The sequence below is a fragment of the Anguilla rostrata genome, chromosome 12 (genome assembly GCF_018555375.3).
Source record: "Anguilla rostrata isolate EN2019 chromosome 12, ASM1855537v3, whole genome shotgun sequence".
Classification (NCBI taxonomy): Eukaryota; Metazoa; Chordata; class Actinopteri; order Anguilliformes; family Anguillidae; genus Anguilla; species Anguilla rostrata.
The window spans coordinates 20589232-20609115 of NC_057944.1; the positions used below are offsets into that span (position 1 = coordinate 20589232).

A 19884-nucleotide genomic window follows, 5' to 3' on the forward strand; every position below is an offset into this window, starting at 1 on the left:
TTTAAAGTGTTTAGCCTATATCTGCGCAGTGCGTAACACTGAATCTGAAAACCAAACCCTAAGCCTTGGTACTGTCCAGTTAAAATACGCAGCCATTAATTTAGTTAGCTACGAAGTATTTTATAGCCGTTAATCCATTAACCCTGTGTAAGACCCTACCTTTAACGAATTAACGCAGCTAAAGCATTTTTCTACGGTCGTAAAAATCAAGCCAGGTTGGATGAACCTTGACAATGCTGAACTCAATGTGTAAAAGCCACATTAGGTGAATATAAATTGGCTACCCAACATGAATGCTCCCGTCAAAATGTTCACGTCATGGCATTAATGAACTCAGAAAGAGGAATGAAAGCTCATCATTCTGCTGCAGCATGCAGCACGTCCGCTCCGTGTGGTACTGAAGACAGGGGTTTGACAACTGAACTTTAAAAAAAATTTAAGGTTACAGTTTTGTATCTCCGATGGGTCATAGTTGAGTTTCTGGAGGCAGGACTGAGTGGGTTTCCTTTAACAAATGTCCTCTTTGGGGATAGTCGGGCCTGAGACCCAATGGCCTCCAAATTCGGAATACCAGAGCACCAACTCTTAAATAAATGGATATGGTGAGTAAGCACAGTGGCCTTCCAGGTGAATGTACTGGGGATGTTGAACCAGCTCTGCGACCAACACGTGTTGTAGCCAGTATAGACTTTTAGAGGGGGGAATCCCAACAAGAGCTTGGGGAGCATCGGCCTCTCTCTCTCTCTGATGAAGATCTCCACCTAGAACCTCTGTTGCGGTCATGGATTTGGGGACTGGCCTGTCTGAATTATGATGCTTTTCCCATAAACATTTTCTTTTTTTCCATAAGCAGCATCACTCCATATAGGCGCCACACAAGTTTCCAAAGGCGCAGCACAAACATTGTGACATCTTCACAAATGTCTGCATCTCATTAATGACCACTTGTGCATAATTTAGATCGCGATGGGAAATGTTTTTGGATAACCACTGCACAACGATTCACGCAGAACAGCATAGGCTAGACGTTATTATACCAAGCAACGAAAAAAGGTGGGGCTGCATGTTGGTATTTCAAGTCCCAAACAAAGGAGTGGCAACTTAGAATCGTGATGTATTATCCACAGAAGTGCCCTGTTGAAGCTGCCATTCTATATATCAGCCTAACGGGCTGTAAAAGGCGACTGACCCGATCAGTAGGCTAATCGAATGTGGTACAATATTACATTACACACCTACTAGCGTACACGAATGGTTTCCATCATTTAAGATAGCGGGCTATCTCGCAAAGCTGGTTTAGTGTCAGCCAACTGAATTCACAACGTGCTAGCAATACGTTTATCTTTACTGAGCGCAGGCACGCATGTATCCAGCTCGATGTAGCAGGCGGGCCACCGGATAACAAGGACTGCTCCTCGTGCACCCATCAATTTACTCGGGGCAGGCGGTCTTGAGGGTGGGGAGGGGGTGTCAAATCAGATCATTACACCACAATGAGTACACTATCACTATATCGCGTCTTTCCTCTGCAATTGCCGCGCGCTTTCCAATAGCAGCGCAAACAATTCTTCCGCAATAGGCTCGGCAGTGTTTCCAACAGGTTAGTTACAGTCAGGAAATAAAACGCATGCAATATTGAGGTCGCGCTGTTTTTGTCCTTACCGGAGCAGGGTTCCGTTCCCTCGGTGACGTGTTATATCTGGTCCGCCGGGGATCCAGCTGCGTTAATGCGGTCCCAGGACTGATGTGCCACTTGCTCTGTGATGCACAGCTCCTTGCTCCGTTTGCGAATATCTTGCTCACACACACTAGGGAGGAGCTGACTCGTTGAGCCTCAAACTCAAACTGAGCATGTGCGACGGCAAACTCTGCTTCAGCTTCGCTCTTCGAAATATTGTTTAAAGGAGTTGGGGATAGTTGTGTTCGTTGGCAACTCTCCTTCTGCATCTTGCAAAGGCGTTATAATATAGTCTATAGGAGTAAACACGTGTCAGTGGTCATTAGTTTTTGTAGGAAGGAACTAAAAAAACAACACGAATAAAGTTAAAACCCAGAAACATATCATGGAAGCAGCCCACACACTGCACTGCTCATCTCCATAGTAGCTTCACATGTGTTCAAGCTGAATTCACTTTTATCTGGAGTCAAAGCTATTTTAAATGGACGTTTCCATGAAGTTGATTTTTAGCATGCGCACCGTGTTAACAAGATGATTGTGGTAGGCAATTGAGCTACTATAAATGTGGATAACATATCTCTGATGATCATAACGTTTATGAGATGCACATAGAGTGTAATAACCCGCCTAAATATGCAGATTTCTGGAACATATTTACGCAAACGATTGCCAATAGGTAGCCACATGCATTACGCTCGAATGGGGTAGCATTCAGCCGCGTTACTTATTCTATTCACAGTGTGACGTCTCCCTCTGGTGGCTTGATTCGACTGCTTGTGAAAATTCTTATTAGAACGGTGTTAGTCTCATGATGTGTTTTATTCGTGTTCGAATACTGCAAATGACCCCCCCAAAATATCCAGATTAAGACCATGGCGTAATTTAATCCCCTGGCAAACTGTATAATTTTTTTTCAAAATTATTTTAAAGTGTTCTTGCACTAAAAAAAATATGCAAATGACTATACAGTTAGAAAAGGTGCTGGGTGTATTCACACCACACATGCAGACAGTCCGTGGGCATCCGAAGATTCCTTCCTTTGCTTTTAACAGTTAATCGTTAACCTTTGGGGACTGAACCGCTCACTTGAATCATGTGAGGGCTGCACTTTAAACCTCTGCAGGGATGAAGCGGGGGAGCAAAAACATAAGTATGATGTGGTAAGAAATTGAATTAAATTATACTACAACTCTACAGCTAGAAGGTAAGTCTACATTTATGTGCGCGCTCATGTTCGGTTTCATTCCTGCTTACTGTCTTGGTTGAGTTCAGGCGTATCCCTGACCTGTACGATGATACGTCGATTATACAACAAATAACTTCAATAGTGCAATTTAATAATCTATGGCCGGATCAATAACTGGTTACAATTTGGTTACAGCTGTAAAAACTATTGCGCAAAAAAACTATAAGCCTACTTTTAAACGGAGAGATTTTTCTATGAGTGTTTTTCTACACGGGCCGATTAAACTTAGGCCTGACTTCATACCAACACAAATTAAAAATTAACATTAATAAGAAACTATGTTAATTTATCGATATATAAATGGATACGTTGTTTGTGTGCAAAATAGTATTCGACTTCTTTTAAAGGAAGATTGTTAATACAGGCCTTAAGTATACAAATACTGAAATTAAAAGCAACATAAAATAAGCCAATGTAGTTTGCATTTAATTTGTAGGCTACGTGCTTATGCATTCATTTAGTCTAACAATATTTTCTTTTTTCTCTGGATACATCTTAAGAATTAATGGAGGTTCGGGAATTATCATCAAGCAGAGGGCTTTTGCTACTCTTTGCATTGCTTTGTGGAGTCAGACGGTTTACCAAAGCAAATCCAACTGCCCCTTGCGAATGGGCTGCTACCCACCTTGGGTATGATCCTCTGGCTTTTACCTGCACTGGTCTGGGCCTGAAAATTATACCTTCAGAATCGTCCACTCACGCTCTCGCTCTCGACTTGAGCTTCAGCGGCATCCGAAGGTTTGACTTCACCCGTGTACCACCAATAGCCAAAGTGAATCTGAGCCACAGCTGTATCGCTGAGGTCCAAAAGACTGCCTTTGCTGGGTTCTCGGACCTGGAGGAGTTGGACTTGAGCAACAACTGTCTCCAAATCATAAGAGATGGGACACTTAAAGGGCTCGGACGACTGAAGACTTTGGATCTCAGACACAACCGGATATCAGAGGTTCACTGGAATGCATTCACTGGCTTAGATGCAGTGCAGACAGTTTGGCTGCAGAACAACAAACTCGACACCATCCCGGAAGGTAAGGGTTCATTCACAATATCATGCCTCATGTCGGGGGACTCATTAAAAAATCCCTGAGGCGGTTATGCCGTGGAGTTTACTGGGGTATTCGTTTATTGCTTAGACTACATGGGGTTTGCAGCCAGGGCGAAAAAGACGCAAGTTAGGAGGAGAACGTCAATTAAATCGGTTACCGCCATATTAAATGTCATTTGCAGCAGTAGCCATCATATTTCATTTTGCTTTTCATAATTTCGGCCGACGATTTTTTAGTGAACTTGGTATGGATTTCTAAATGCCCTGTCCCATCACGCAAGCATTCTTATAAAACTACACAATCACTGTAGCCTACCTGGACCGCACCGCTTTATTTATTTATTTTTTCCTTAATCAATTGAAAGTAGATTAAAAATAAAGAATGTAACATGTGCGTGGTCTCCCTACATAAAATACAACACCGCCAGAACCGTCAGTGCGTATTTATCGCCACGAACTTTAATTACTGAAGGACACAGCCTCCCCAGGGTGCGCTCAGAACTTCCAATTAACAGAGAGAGGCAGGTTAAAGTCGAGTTTAAGGCCAGCTATTGTAAATACCTGTCACCATGGTAACACGGAGCAGTCTGGCTATAAAAAAGAGGTTCCTTGGCCAAACAGTCATCTTTCAAACCTGTTTTGGTGTGATAAATGCAGTCTTCTGGTCTGATGCTGTGGGGATTCACAATTTCCCTTATTTGGTATATGGAACAGCAATTTGGAAACATGACCCAAGACCAGAGCTGCATGGAACTTTACACCAAAACACTTCTTCTGTAACCCTAAGACAGTGTTTTTCTACAGAAGTTAAAATTCAGTTTAGCTGGATATTTTTTGTAAAATATACACACACAACCATACACAACATAGGCAGTTATTTACATACTGTATATTGAGCCAAAATGCAATGATAACAGCATCCTTTAAAACAAACCTTTCAGCGATAAGTGGACTCGCAGACCTTCGTGTGCTCTCCCTGGCAAACAACCAGATCTCCAGGGTGGATTCAAGGAGTTTCCACGGTTGCCGAAGTCTGACTGCACTGCATCTACAACACAACAGAATTTCTGCACTTTCTGTGGATGCATTCAGGGACCTCATGAAACTGCAGGTGATGAAGCAAGGGCACAACAGGGCAGAGACAGAACAAGAGAGGCACACAAATAAACAGGGTATACATGTGAAGTCAGAGGAATTGTGAATATAACAAGACACTCTTGTAGCTCCCAAAAGTCTGTTTTCTCTCACATTGAGAGATAATGGAACAGATAATCAAAAGATTCACCCGATGAAGACCACTTGAGTCAATGTTGTTTGTCTATTCATGAAATGAAAAAATCTGTTCATTTCACAATTCAAAAAGCATCTTTTTGGGAGCAATTGCACTCTGTGGGCACAATATCATTTTAAGAGAGCCAGCAGAGACTAGCAAGAACACTTGAGACAGAGGGAGGGGAGGAGCGGGGGAAAGCAGCAGTCAGGAATACTAAGTAGATATGCAGGCAAAAAAATAAAATAGTGGAATGAAGTGAGGTGACATCAGGACACTGACAGGAAGCAAAAAAAAGAAAAAGCAGACAAGACAGCACTGGGATTGGGGGGGGGGGGTAGTTATACTAACATCAGCACAGCTGAGCAATGATCACAAAGCTGGAACCTATGAAAATATCTGTTGTTGAAATCTCAGATGGCACTTTATGTCCAAGTAAAACATTTAGGTATATAGATTTAAGTCCATACAAATATGTAAGACTTACATAACTCTTACATAAAAGTGAATGCTTCCCTATTCTATGGGTAAGGCAGTTTGCTTAGCAATTATTAGCCATACAATTATATGAATGCAATCCTAGATGCTGAACCTGGGTACTAATCTGCTGGAGACAATCCCTGGTTCCACCCTCGAATCCCTGTGGGGACAGGGCACGGACATACGTTTCTACGGCAACCCATGGAGGTGTGACTGCGGTCTGACAGAGCTGCGAGTTCGGGCACCCACCTGGCTGACGGGCAGAGTTTGGTGTCATGGGGGCCCCCTGCACGGTGTTCCCTTGTCCTCTCTCGGTTTGGGGCAGCTGGTGTGCAAGAGGACATTGAGGGTCTCCCAAACCCTGACAGCCAACATCATGGAGGACAGGGGCCTGAGGATACCGTGTGGAAATGGGAGCGAAAGAGGTGAGAGATTACCATGCAAGACAAAATTACCATGAAAGGACGTGAACCAAAACTTCCACATCCATGGAAGTAGATGAGCACAGACCTCAATTTGTTTGGGAAAATGTAACAAATTTTATTTAACAAAATATTTCCACTTACTTGCCTTTTAAAATAAAGAGCATGAGTCTATATGGGTGATAAGTAATTGGTTTAAAATAAATAAATCAAATTGAAAGACTTTTGGACCCCTAAAATTGGGGTATTGTGCATAAACAGCTGCGATTCCTATCTGGTTCCCCCAATATGGATGGAAATACCCACAGATTAAAGCTGGCAGTCTGTACTTTTACCCCTTATTCATTTCAAATCCAATTGCTGCAGTACAGAGCCAAAACAAAAATAGTCTCTGTCCAAATACTAACAGGCTACACTGTGTATGTGTGCATATGCTCAATTTGTTGGTACTTTAACTATTCATTATGAACACAATGACGTGCTGTGACATTTAGCTTTGCGAGTTTGTCTGCCAAAAATGATGAAAGTTTCAGATGACTGTGTTCCCACGCCACTTAAGTGTTTCTCACAACAGATAATGTCACTTGGGGCACCATGCATAAAAGTTTGTGGAGCATTTCATTTACATTTGTTTTACAAATTTTGTTAGTTGAAATATAGGGTTTGACAGAAAGTGCTCTTGGATGTGTGTCCTGAATGTATTAAGCTTGTTATATTTATTATGAAAATAATTTATAGTGAAAAATATTTGCCCCCTTCCTGATATCCCCTATTAGTGCATGTTTGTCACACTGAATGGTTTCAGATCTTTAAAAAAAACGTAATATTAGACAATGGAAACCTGAGGAAACACAAAACACATTAAGAAAAAAAATTATTTCATTTAATAAAAAAGTTAAACACCCTTATTACCCATGTGAAAAAGTAATTGCCCCTTGAACTTAATAACTGGTTGCACCACCTTTAGCAGCAATAACTGCCACCAAACACTTCATATAATTTGACATCAGTCTTCCATATCGCCGTGGAGCAATTTTAGCCCACTCTACTTTGCAGGCACTCTACTTTTGCTTTAATTCAGACAAATTGTAGGCTTCGGAGCATGGATTGCACGTTTCAGGTCCTGTTACAGCTGCTGTATTGGGTTCAGGTCCGTATTTTGACTAGGCCAATTTAAAGCTTTAATTTTGTTACTTTTCAGCCATTCACATGTGGACTTGCTTTTGTGATTTGGATCATTCTCTTGCTGCAGAATCCAATTATGCTTCAGCTTCAGCTCATGGACAGATGACCGGACATTCTCCTTATTAAGAATTTTCTGGTACAAAGCAGATTTCATGATTCCTTCAATAATGGCCAGTCGTCCAGGCCTCAGTGTAGCAAAACATGCCCACACCATCACATTACCAATAGGTTTGACTGTTGGTATGATGTTCTTACTGCTTGCTTTATTCTAGACCTAATGACATAATGGGACCAGTCATCCAGAAAGTTCCACTTTTGACTCATCTGTCGATAGAATGAAAGGCTTTGGGATCATCCAGGTGTTTTTTTTTTTCCAAATGTAAGACGAGCATTGATGTTCTTCTTGGTTACCAGTGGTTTCTGACTTGCTACTCTCATATGAACCCCATTTTGCCCAGTCTCTTTCTTATTGTGGAGTCATGAACACTGATCCTGGCTGAGGCTAGAGTTCTGCAATTCTTTGGGTGTTCTCCTGAGATTTTTTTTGGACTTCCTAGAGGAATTGTTGCTGCACGCTTGGAGAGATTTTGGACTCACTCCTGGGAAGACTCACCACCATGTCGTGTTCCCCATGTGGAGATTATGGCTCCAACTGTGATTCGGTGGAGTCCCAGAGCCTTAGAAATGTATAACCCTTTCCAGAGGGATAGATTTCTGCGGTTTTTTCCTCATCTCTTCTGGAATTTCCTTTGATCATGACATAATATGCTTGTAGAAACAAATGCTTGGCTGCTTCACTCCGATAGTAGGCTTCAATATGAGTGAGGTTTATATTCAACAGAGCCAACTGCAATCAAGCTAGGCTATTCAAGTCAGCTGAATCTAATTATCAATTAAACTTGGTTAACTGGTTGAATAACTAAGTGCAAAATTACCCTTTCAAATGGGTGATAAGGATGTTTGATGACTTTTTTCAATTAATTTGACAAACGTGTTTGGTATTCACTCAGTAATCCAACACAAATATGGCAAATATGCAATAATAGAGGGTGTATCAGGAATGGGCCAAATCATTTTTTACAGCAAAGCATTTCATTTCATATAATCATAAACCAATAGGTGACCTATCCTTTATTTTACAGTGCATGGTTTCTGCATTGCTGTAGCCAAGAGGAAGAAATGCATTATCATAGTTTCAGTAGATTGAACACACAGAAATGTCTTTGCTCATTTTAGCTGAATTCCATAGTCTCCATAGTAATATGTATTGGTGCATTACTAGTGCAATAAGGACTAAAAACAACATATTGAATGTGGGTAAAATTCTGCTAATACTTAAGAAATGGCTATCTGGCCTGTGTGTGCAGGGGAGGCGCAGTACTGGCATACTCCATTTGGACGGTTGGAGAACAGCAGTGTTCAGAGCAGCGGGGAGCCAGTGGCGATGCTGAGAGATGGCAGTATAAAGATCACCAGCGCAACCCGTTACCACACTGGCCTGTACTACTGCCTCTGGGCGGCTAGAGACGGCAGGGTCATCCTCCCCTACAGGGTGGAGTACACGCACAGCGCCGTATCTGGTGGGCCAAGACCGAGGAAGACCAGGGAAGCCGAAGGGTACCAGGAAACCGTGTCTGCCGATCACTTCGTTGCCGCGGTGGCGAGCGGCGCGGTGGTCGCCTTCCTGGTGGGGTTCGCTCTTGGCGCCTTCAGCAGGACCTACCTGAGCCGGGGCTTCCACAGGCTGACCCGACGGCAACGGCAGGACAGCGGCGGGGTCCACATGGGCACGTTGCCATGGCAGTACGAGAACGAGACCTTCCGGAAAGACGGAGGGCCCAAGGACACGTCGTCGTCCGAAGGCACCCCCTCCGTAACCTCGCCCCCGGAGGCAAACGCCAGCCTGGGCGCCGCCTACCTGGAGGGCAGCGACAGCGGCAGGGAGAGCCAGGGGGGGGAGGAGGCCCAAACCGGAGAGGCTGGCAGCGGAGGCGCCCGCGAGCAGGGGGGACAGGACCGGGGCGGGTCTGCCGAGACGGACCCCGGCAGCGAGCGAGGAGTCAGGCCGTCCAAGCGCAGGGTGATCAAGGTCTACAACTACGACGAGGAGGGCAACAAGTACGGCCACGTCCGGGACTCGGGGGACGAGGGCGCGCCCGGGATGAAGCACAGGACTCTGTCTCTCACGCGACTCAGCACCATCATGGCCGCCGCCACCGGGCCGGCATTCAGCAGAGAGTCACCGCAGGGGGACACGGAGGAACAGACCGACCCTGGTGACGGCAGACCGGTCTTTAACCTATCCATCTGAGTCACTTCACTACTGCTGCTCAGACATGAATTAAAGATAATGACCAATGCAGGAGAGCATAAATGTTGGAATATGTCACTTCCATATACCTCCAGTAGATGGTGCAATAAAACTTTGCAATAAAAGCTGGAAATTACACTGAACAAAGCAGTTTTCATTTTTCCCCACTAAGTAAAATGATTTCCACATCACAGCCTTTACATTATAAATAATTGTACACACCTTACCTACCTTACAGGAGTTAGGGTCAGACAAACCTATTCTACCCAACTCAAAATGCCAGGGGATACAGGGTTGGTACAACTCCATCCTTTATTTTCCTTCTGAAAACACTATAAACAAAAGTAAGACTCAAAAATGAAAGAGGGGACAAAAATAAGGAAAGGAAATTCCCAGCAGATCTTACAATACTGGATCTGTAACTTTGATGACAGATGCAAAACAAAATGGTTCCCCCTTTGTTTAAATTAACACTGTAAAAGTCTCTGTTGGGCAATGAATCCATCATGGCAGAGGTGCTGCTGCAACAGTTCTTGTAGGTGTGCCGTTTTATCCAGAGTGAGAAATAGCTCAGGTGCGCCTGTCTCCCGCTATAAGGACAGACGGGCCTTCTGCCACTCCACAAACTCGTCCAGCAGCACGGGCCCTGGGGGGGACGGACGAGGAGGAGCGTTAACAGGCACCAAACACAACCTTTACCGCGCAAACACCACCAACATGAATGCACTGCATTATCCCTGAGGAAATGCCACACAAATGTAAAGGAAGGCATTTTGTGCCATTTTGGTTTGTTTTTCTTATATTACTGAATATCTTAAAGGAGATGCCCTTGTTGTTCTATTATGTAAAAGCACAACACAAAACAGAGCAGGCAAAGGGAAGTGTGCTGCCATCACTATGCGCTTTAACTGGAGTAGATTTTTTTAGGTCCGAAATCAAACTGGGACAAGCAGGCTGCTAACAGTCCTAACTGCTCACTCACAGGGCAACATCTGGACTGGTACTACGGTCACATTCACCATAATCTCTTCACTCAGTGGAAGGCCTCATCTAGAACAAATTACACTTGTACACAATTTGCACAAGGTGTCCATTTACACAATGGACCTAAATGAGCAAATACGAAAGTGGATTTGCCGAAACCAAATAAACTAATCTTAGGCTAACGATAAGCAGCTGTGTGAAAGCGGCGTTAGCCGTGGAGCGAGCCTCAGCTGCGGACGGGACGGGGGGCGTCACCGGAGGGGTGCACAGTGACTCACAGGCTCCGTCCTCGTCGTAGTTGCTGAGGTCCACGTGTACGGTCCTGCTGAACTCTAAGACATTGTACCACTGGTCCTTGTTCATCACTTTGTACTTGGATTGCTGGGAGGGACAAGGGCAATAAACAGCAAAAAGCCTTTCAAATTTGGGTCCAAAACCAGGAAAGCAGAAAAGATTCTTGAATGATAAACAATTCTTTTTTTAAATATCAGATTTTAGAAATAAACATATTTTCTTTCAATACACTGAAACCACCCGTTTCTGTACACTTGTGTAGTATAACAAAGGTTTATCTTAGTTGCAGCAACTTGTGGCAAAAAGCACGGAGGTCTCATTACCAATGTAATTATAAAGTGGCTGAGATGTACAGTGCATGAGAACATCCAAACTGAGACAAACCTCCAAAAACTGATGGAAAACTGGAAAGAGGGGCCACGTCCTTCCTAGGAGGAGAGCTAGCATGGACTTGGCAGTGTCCATGTCAAGGCTACGCTGGTCTTTGTCCTACAGAGAAAGGAAAACACTAGCATGAACATCACCACACTGCGTGAGTTATACAGTGATAAGCAGCATCTACTTCACCTGGCCCATAGATTTCCAACTGGTTATAAGCTAGAAACTCTAAATATTTTAACATGGGGAATTAGACAGGGGCCTCATGACTTCCAGAAAGACTCACTTATTGAGCGAAATCAGGCAAGAAAGCCAGGAGATTATTTGCACTCACAATGTATCACTTCCAACTGGAAAGCAATAGGACGTGACACACCATCAGGCAACATATTCCAAAATAAACTTAAAAAATAGATATGGCAAATTCTCTTACATACATTTCCATCAGAAAAATTAAATGTTATTGAAACAACAATGGATAATGCTGGTAACTGGAGTGGAACCCAGAACACTGCACGCTTTAAGAGATTTAAACGTTAAATTAATTTAGGAAGCCTACAGAGAATTAAAAAATGCTTCATTTGATAAACCTAAAATTTTAATTAAATTTGTTCCACCTCTATTTTTTAGGTTCTCACTGGGAGATATTCAGGTTCATTCAAGACATTCATGCTCTTGGACATCTCAACCACATCTGTCAACATCAGACCGATTCAACACCTCGGCTTTCTCGATTGCCCGCTTTGAAAGCGAATTGATCCATCTTTCATTTATGACAGCGTGCGTTGAGTGAGAAAACACACCGCAGCCTTCTGCCTGTGGGAAGCACTAAGAATAGTGAACCGGCTCAGCTCTCAATGCTGACGTTTGTAGGGCTTAAGCAGAAAGGTCAGAACAAGTCTCATAATATCTTTTTACCAAGGCCGTGTGTCATTAACACATCGGACTGTCGGATCACCCGCTCCATTCAAAGCAAGGTTTTTTTCTTTTTTTAACAAGCACTTCTTTCAATATAAATGACTGTGGGAACACCCAATTCCCAGTTAATGCACACTGATCCTCTAAATGCATTGACCTTGCTGGAATGATACCTGAACTGTGAGCTGTGAGTGCCACTGTTGCTTTATGTTATTAATTCAGTTCCTGCACAGAGCAAGTTCAACGAGCAATTTCACCCTTGTATTTATTATTTCAATAGCTGAGCAGGAGAGCAAACCTTTTGAATTCAGCAATATATAATTAACTGTAACACTTAAATGTACAGTTAAGCTTCAGTGTCAATAATCATTAAACATGAATACTTAATTTGACTACTGCACATAATACATTTTTCTAACTATAAAATCAAACTTGACTATTCAACCCTAGGTCATGCAATGTTCACATTTTTTTCCAACGAGAACATCTTCGCTGTGCTGTGTCAACTGACCGAACTCACCCGGGCAAAGTCGAAGGCATATCTGTAGATATTCTTAAACGCCGCGGCATCGTTGAGCTGAGAACGCAGGTAGTCGAGCTTTCCTTGTAAGCGTTCCGTACAGTCACATCTACGGGGGACGGGAGGAAGAGGAACATTCAGCCGACTCTGTTAGTTATACAGACTCACGCAATGGCTCAGGAGCAACATCAATGTCCAAAGAACCAATGGAAGCTGTGCTTACTGCAGAGAGGTCATTCCCTTTAGCCACTCCTCCTTTGTGAAAAATCCCATATTTGGTGCCTCTAGTTTCCAGGCTAAGACTAACATAATAATCTGTGAAAACAAATGAAACGGCATGCGTTGTTATCAGCCCATAACAAACATGCAAAGGAAAATGCAGACACACACACTTCCTGGGTTTCAATAGGAATAAAATACATAATGATAAGGTAATAAAGATATGCCCATACAAAGCGAGCCACTCAGAGACATAAGAAGGGTGGGGCTCTCAGGCGGCAGTAAAGTACTGGTTCCCGCTGCAGTGATGCACCCGGCAGGCTGGAGTCACATCTGATAATGCCAGTACCAGTTGTGGTGGGACTTTGAATACCTGAATGATGATGCATAATTGTGCAGAGTAGGGCTATTCAATTGGTGGCCTGACAGCTGGACGTAGCATATCACAGATGTACTACTGAGTTCTGATCAATGCAAAGAAAGTATTATTCAAAGTTTTGAAAATTCTGTTCTAGAGCATGGATGGGCTGTGCGGTCAGGTACTGAATCTGGACCGTACCAGGGCCAAAGGTGGCCAGCAGCCCTGCAGGGTTGGGGGGGGGGGTTCAGTTGGTTAAGAGGGGAACATCTCATTCTGTACCTGCTAGTCCACCTGTTAAGCTGCACACAAAGTGTCTTCCCCAGCCTACTCAACTGCGGTATGGAGGTGTCTCAGGGAATTACACGCTTCAGAGAAGAGCACATATACAGCTGTGTTCGCCCAAATCAGAAGCACAGGCACGCAATGGCTAAAAAATGACCTTATGTCCAGGTCTGCAGTATCTGCAGGTCTGCAGTATCAATACATAAAAGCTAGATGGAAAATGTCTGTCTTACAGGCACCATTTCAATAGACTGTTTCTGCCTCCATGGAAGTTTAAGAATGCTGAAATGGTCACTTTGGGGAGAAGGGTTTCTACCCATACTGGAGAAGCGACACCTCTGCTCAGCTGTGCAGCTGCAGTCTTCCTGCGCCAGGTCAACAGGATGAGGGTCCTGACTTACAAATGTGACTGCACATCTAAACTGGGGAGTATAAACAGGGCTTCCCTGGGCTCAGAATTGCCAAATCCCAAACCATTTTCCATCCATTCCATTATAAAGAGATCACATATTTTCATAAATATATTTTTGATATTTTCATGGAGCTGCGTCCAATTACACTGCATAATGATCTATAAATATTAGAGAGAGCAGGGTCCGTTGTGATAAATTTGGTCTTTTACTGAATTACTCAGAGACCGCTTGCATAACAATGACAATATTTTGTACTGAATATCTTCTCTCTGTTTCAACTATTGATGTTTTAAACTCACAAATTCTTTTGCAATTAAGTAGATTCTGCTGTAGTTAATTTGGGTTGCATGTAAAACTTGAATGCAGTCAAAACTTTAAAGATGTAATGCAAAAAATAAAAGAATTTATATGTAGTATCATTCATGGCGAAACTGTACCAATAATTTCATGGACCATTTTATAGATTTTTTTTTTTATAGCCTATTTTTTTGTCCTATAGGCAGCTTGAAAAAACAGTTAGGTGGACTGCCTAAGACATTTCAAAGCGAGAATATAAGCATGATATAGACAAACTACAGCAAGGTGGCCAAGACAAAGGCCCAAGTAGCAGCATTGAAATGTTAACCCATAAATGCTGATTTTCAATTATCTCTCCCTCTCCACCTTCACTAATGTGTGGTGAGCTTTCTGGTGCAAAATGGCTGCCGTGCATCACCCAGGTGGGTGCTACACATTGGTGGTGGGTGAGGTGAGTTCCCCTTCACTGTAAAGCACTTTGAGCATTTGGAAAAATGCTATATAAATGTAAGGATATTATTATTATTATATAGAAAAGACCAAACTACCACTTCCACTGACACAAGATTTTGAACTGCTCTCGAAAGAACACCAGCGGGCTGAGGGCATCGAGGACATCACGGTATGAGTAATGTTGTGCCTGACGAGAACGGCACTTATTTCTCCTGTAAACAGAGGTGACCAATGAGGAACTCACGTTCTCTGGCTCCACACCAATGTCTTCACAGAACTTCTCCATGCCCTCTGGTCCCACCACCTCATCTGGGCCTGTTGTTGATACAAAGACAAAGCTCTCTGAAGGTGACTAAAAATGCACTGCAAGCTCAGGTATGAGCCAAATCACTGTTTTTCACTTGTTTTGATATTCTGTGCACTCAATTACCTTTTCCACTGACAGGGAAAATAGATGTACGCTTACAAAAATTGCTTCCATTTTATTCTGGCAGATGGACAAAATTAAGAAACTAAACCTTTATTGTCCCAAGGGGAATTTGTTTTGCACGAGAAACTAAGCATTAGCATAAAAACAAAACAACAAGCCTGACAACTTAACATTCAAACTTATGGGTAAAATAGATCACATATTAAATATGAATATAGCCTATAGCCCAGTGATCTTCATTCCTGGTCCTAGCGGGCTGCAGGGTCTGCTGGTTTACCACTACAATGCGTCTCAACTAAGGTAAAGAAAGGCAATTTTTAACAATTGCACAATTTCAGTTGAGTTTGGACAGATCTGGGGTAATAAAACTCAAAAAAAAAAAAAAAAACGATAAAACCCTACTGTGTAAATAACACAGTTCCAGAGGCCTTTTAATGATCACATGGTTTCCTGCAGCTGCTCCTGGGCAGGGCTCTACTCTAACATTTTTAACAAGGAACACATGTGCTCCCAATTTGGAAAATTCAGAAGCGCACAAATGCATCCCGATTGGGCCAAGCTGATATGCTGCTAAATTATTTTTCCTGTTAGCACACATCACTGTTCAAGAGTAAATGCACCTAAAATGGGAGCACTGTAGAACCCTGCTCCTGGGGTTCACTCACTGCTGCTCACACAGGGCCAAAGAACCTGACAGCATCCTTGACTGTCATCTACAAGACAAGACGTCTTGGCCTGTTCTCCTCACTGTAGATACATTAGCTATTATTGCTGTGGCCTTACAAGGATACTGTGGAGCAGCCCATCTCTTATACAGGGGACACCGTGTGAGCATCAATGGTAAATATTTAGCAAATAAACAAATATCCTTACTAACTGCATCGGCATATCAGAAATATACTGAATCAGGGTAACACACACACCTGCATATTCGTAAAACCAGGAGAGGCACTTCTTGCTGGAAAAGTGATCTTCGGGGTTCATCGGCCTGCCAGGGGCTTGTGTCCTGCAAAAACTGCTAAGGCGTGACACATACTTCACGATACAGAGCCTTTGTCAGAAATTATTGAAAGAGCAGTCCAGTTTAAAAAGCTATGAAAAACGGTTAAGAAATTTTTCTCCTGAGGAAGGACCCACATTTGATCTGGAATTTGCAGAGTACAAGCTGAAACCTAATCTCAAAATTGATCAGACCAAAGAAAGGCCTAAGATGCTTCTAGGAAATACGTGTTCTCTGGCCTAGACACTATAACAGTGCATCCATTCAGCGTTTCCACTGGACCGCAGGAAAAAACTAAAAAGTACTGAAAGAAACACTACATAACAGGGTTCTACACTAACATTTTTCCAAGGAGAACACTTGCTCCCAAGTTGAAAAATTTAGGAGCAAACTAATGTATCCCAATTAGTAGCTGTGCTCATGAGTTATTTTTCTCAGTGAGCAATACTGATTTATCAATTTTCAGGAGAAAATTCTCCTAAATGGGAGCACTGTCACCCTGCATAATAAATACATTGGTTGCTGATTGCAGGGAAAAATGGCTCTGAAACTCTCATCATTAAATTAAAGAAATAATTACATTCCTTTTTTTTAAATACTGACAGTGCTCTGAAGCACGTCCTGCCAGGGAGTTATTCAGTCAGGTAAATGCTCACGTAAGCTGCATCAGATGCTCGGGGCCCATAAGAACTGCTGTTTTAAGCATATCATGACCAGTGACTACGGAATTACCTGGAAATTTTACACCTTCTAAGGCCAGGGTCTTCGGAACCTGAAGACTTTCTCTTCTTCTTCACAGGCATGTCGGAACCAGCACAGGGTTTATATAGTCGGGTTGGATCTGAAGGGAATACAACAGGGGAAGAGAGACTATGAGTTTACGCTGTCTGAGAGCAGGACAATTTCAAATCTACGCTAGTCTGCAATGATAAGGAGTAGCAATAAAATGGAATAAAGTAGGAAGGGTACCTATGTATTTTTGTCCCCCGTGTCCATTCAAATCTAAATTCTACAATAAAACACAAGAGACATCTGTCAGCTTTAAGACAGTCTCATTTCCCCGCAGATTATATATTAGTGTAGCAACACACAACAGAAGGCAAGACTGCACACAGTCTACTCCAGACAACTAGAATCGGAATAAGTCCAATCATGCAACATCCCTACTCAAAGAATCAGTGAAACATTACCATATTTGTATGTAAATTTTACAGAATGGACAGTTCCATGTCGACCTTTGGTCACTTACTAGTTTGTCCAGCGTTTGAGACACGTTCTGAATGTCAGCCAGTCCGGACAGCTTCTTCTGCAACACAATAAGACAAGGAGTAAGCGCGAGCACCGTCTGTCACAGAGCTTGGACTGGACTGCATTTATATAGCCCTTTTATCCAAAGCGCTTTACAGAGCTATTAACTGAATAAAAGAACGCACCAAAGCCGGCGTTTGCTTGTGTCTATCCATGTGAATATTAATTTTTAAATTACCAGAGGTTTTAGCTGGTTGACGCGTTCGAGCTTGATCGCGTTACGCCTCGCAGTGTTCAATCACATAACAATAATAATGACTGATACGCAGCAAGAACATTTTGCACAGTTCTCCGTCGTTTTTTTAAACATTTAGATAGCTACGTCATTGAAGGGCAGCTTGGCTCAAACCAGCGTATTTTTCAACTCAACAGACGACCAGCTTCCTGGTGTAGTTCAGTGACGTTAACCTAGTTAGATCTCCGACTGAAGAAGCATATATCTATGATATGACGCTAGTTATAAAAACAGAACATCAAAACCGCTAGCAAAAATTGTTGTTAGTCCCTGCCATCGCATTCTTTGTAATTTAGATAACCAAACTCGCCAGCTAGGATAACGTTAGTTTACCAGTAATTGTATACGTTAGCAAGCTAGGTAGATAACGTGGCTAGTCTAGTACGCCAGACCGAAGAAGAATGTTCTGATTAAGGTACACTGCCAATGTCCTCGAGACAAGCGAATTAACATTATCCATCGTCGAGCGTTTTTACTCGCTAACTAGCTGGCTACTCGTGCTAATGTGGCGTCAGAAGTGTCAAACAGCGCAAGCTAACGTGAGCTAGCTACATGAACAGCTAGGCATAATGTAACTTAAAATCAGAACAACCGTGGATGAAGGGACTGACAATTTTGGTATCTATGTTTGTCAACAGAAGTCTTTCTTCTGTTTTCAGGCGGAGGCAATATTGAACATGCAGCTAACGTTTAACTTAACTGCGTCACCACTTGAGGTATGGAGAAAAGGAAAAGACCACAGCTGCAGAACACTTTGGGGACGTTTACTAGCTAGCTATCTATGTATAAAAGATTACAGTTGTGTTCTTGGCTGTAACGTTAAAGAAAAAATATTACCAAGCGAGTCAGCAATTAATGTTTTAGCAAACTGTAAATCATATTCATGACAACATTGTTAGCGTGCACAACAATAAACCTTACGACAGCAGCCCATCTAACTAGCTACTCAACACTGTTTGCCAGCTAGTTATCGAGCCATCAAATCGGGTTTACCGAGTTACGACGAAGTGAACCGCTGGCTTCTTTGCTGATTTTCGCCATTTCAGGGAGCTGCTAGCTTGCGGCACATGATTCACGGTGGGCACTGGGTACTTATTTACCTTCGCTACGTAATAGTAACCAATAGCGCACTCTTTGTTGGGGCTCTAGTCCAATCGCCACATCTAGCTAGCTAGCTAACAGATAACCAAAAATAACCGTTTCCCAACTAAGCGAACTTGCGTTAGCAAACGTGAGTTAAATCAGAATTAAGTCAGATTCGTTTGTCAAGGACCAACTAGCTACCCGATTTTGTTTTTCCTTTAAGTCACGATCTCAGCAAGGCCATGCTGCCAGCAGTCGCTCGGCTATATTTAGTCTGAAATATAACTTGCTATATTAGCTAGCTACCCTGCGATCTATTTAGCTAGCTAACCAGCCAGAGCAACTGAACAGACAGCGATAGCTAACCAGCTTTCTGTTATCGAGCAAACCCTTTACGTTCACAACGACTAAAGAAGCTGGTAAATTGCTAATAACCTAATTGAAATGTTAATGCATCTAACATTTTGGAACACAAACCTCCAATTCCGACAGTTTGTTTTCTTTTCGTGCAAACTCCACTCCATTCACTCGTAACGTACTAGCTAGCGCAAAGTGTAACAATCTTCTCACACCGGCAATGCAATGTCCTTCCTTCCGGGGCAACAGAGGTGTCTCGGAATGTACTATAGCGTGTCCAAAATAGGGGTTGTTACCCATGAATGTGGCGCACATTAAAGGAAAATAGAAGTTAAGTATCTTAAGTAACGTATGCATATTTGTTCTTCTAAATTTAAAAAAAGTATATTATGTTACACCAATATGAAAAATGTGTAATTACAATAAGATGCATTATGTTCAAAATACATATCTTCCCACGTCGTATTTAAAATATACCAGGCTCATTGGTTGAAGCTGACTGGTTTGTTGCACCTGCTCACGTGCCCAACTCAAGCTATTTTATTGGGTATTTGTGAGTAGGCGGGTGGAAGCTGGGGGTGTTAATAAAAAGTAGCCCTTTCAATTATTATTAAGAGCAAAGAACATTGATAGGCTGTAAGTGATTTGGAATAGTCCTTCACTTTTTAATGGACACACTTACTTTTGGTTCCATTGCAGCTAGATTACTAATTAA

The 19884-nt window shown here is 42.6% G+C and overlaps 3 protein-coding genes across 11 annotated transcripts in view; 1 reads left to right on the forward strand and 2 right to left on the reverse strand.

The window, feature by feature from the left end:
• The window catches only part of capn5a (calpain 5a), a 38903-nt gene extending 37040 nt beyond the window's left edge, over nt 1-1863 (reverse strand). The window contains exon 1 of the mRNA XM_064303405.1: nt 1663-1863. The gene's annotated coding sequence lies outside the window, so the exon portion shown is untranslated. The remainder of the gene's footprint in view (nt 1-1662) is intronic.
• Nucleotides 1864-2739: 876 nt separating this feature from the next.
• Nucleotides 2740-9784, forward strand: LOC135236840 (leucine-rich repeat-containing protein 24). Of its 2 annotated transcripts, none has more exons than XM_064303404.1 (5): nt 2740-2838; nt 3425-3952; nt 4911-5080; nt 5823-6144; nt 8694-9784. In XM_064303404.1, the coding sequence occupies exons 2-5, from the start codon at nt 3430-3432 to the stop codon at nt 9635-9637; spliced, it is 1959 nt and encodes a 652-aa protein (XP_064159474.1). In that variant the 5' UTR covers nt 2740-2838; nt 3425-3429; the 3' UTR covers nt 9638-9784. The 2 variants fall into 2 exon arrangements, with proteins under 2 accessions (XP_064159474.1, XP_064159473.1); XM_064303403.1 differs by having other exon boundaries at nt 2745-2882.
• Nucleotides 9785-9931: 147 nt separating this feature from the next.
• dcun1d5 (DCN1, defective in cullin neddylation 1, domain containing 5 (S. cerevisiae)) lies at nt 9932-19449 on the reverse strand. Of its 8 annotated transcripts, none has more exons than XM_064303409.1 (11): nt 19290-19449; nt 17436-17492; nt 17156-17195; nt 16919-17027; nt 16110-16192; nt 15001-15071; nt 12955-13046; nt 12732-12840; nt 11300-11404; nt 10900-11002; nt 9932-10283 (listed from the first exon to the last, which is right to left on the reverse strand). In XM_064303409.1, exons 4-11 carry the CDS (start codon nt 16987-16989, stop codon nt 10228-10230), a joined length of 690 nt encoding a protein of 229 aa, XP_064159479.1. In that variant the 5' UTR covers nt 16990-17027; nt 17156-17195; nt 17436-17492; nt 19290-19449; the 3' UTR covers nt 9932-10227. The 8 variants fall into 8 exon arrangements, with proteins under 8 accessions (XP_064159479.1, XP_064159478.1, XP_064159477.1 ...); XM_064303408.1 differs by having other exon boundaries at nt 16110-16201; XM_064303407.1 differs by having other exon boundaries at nt 16110-16204.
• Nucleotides 19450-19884: the final 435 nt, after the last annotated feature.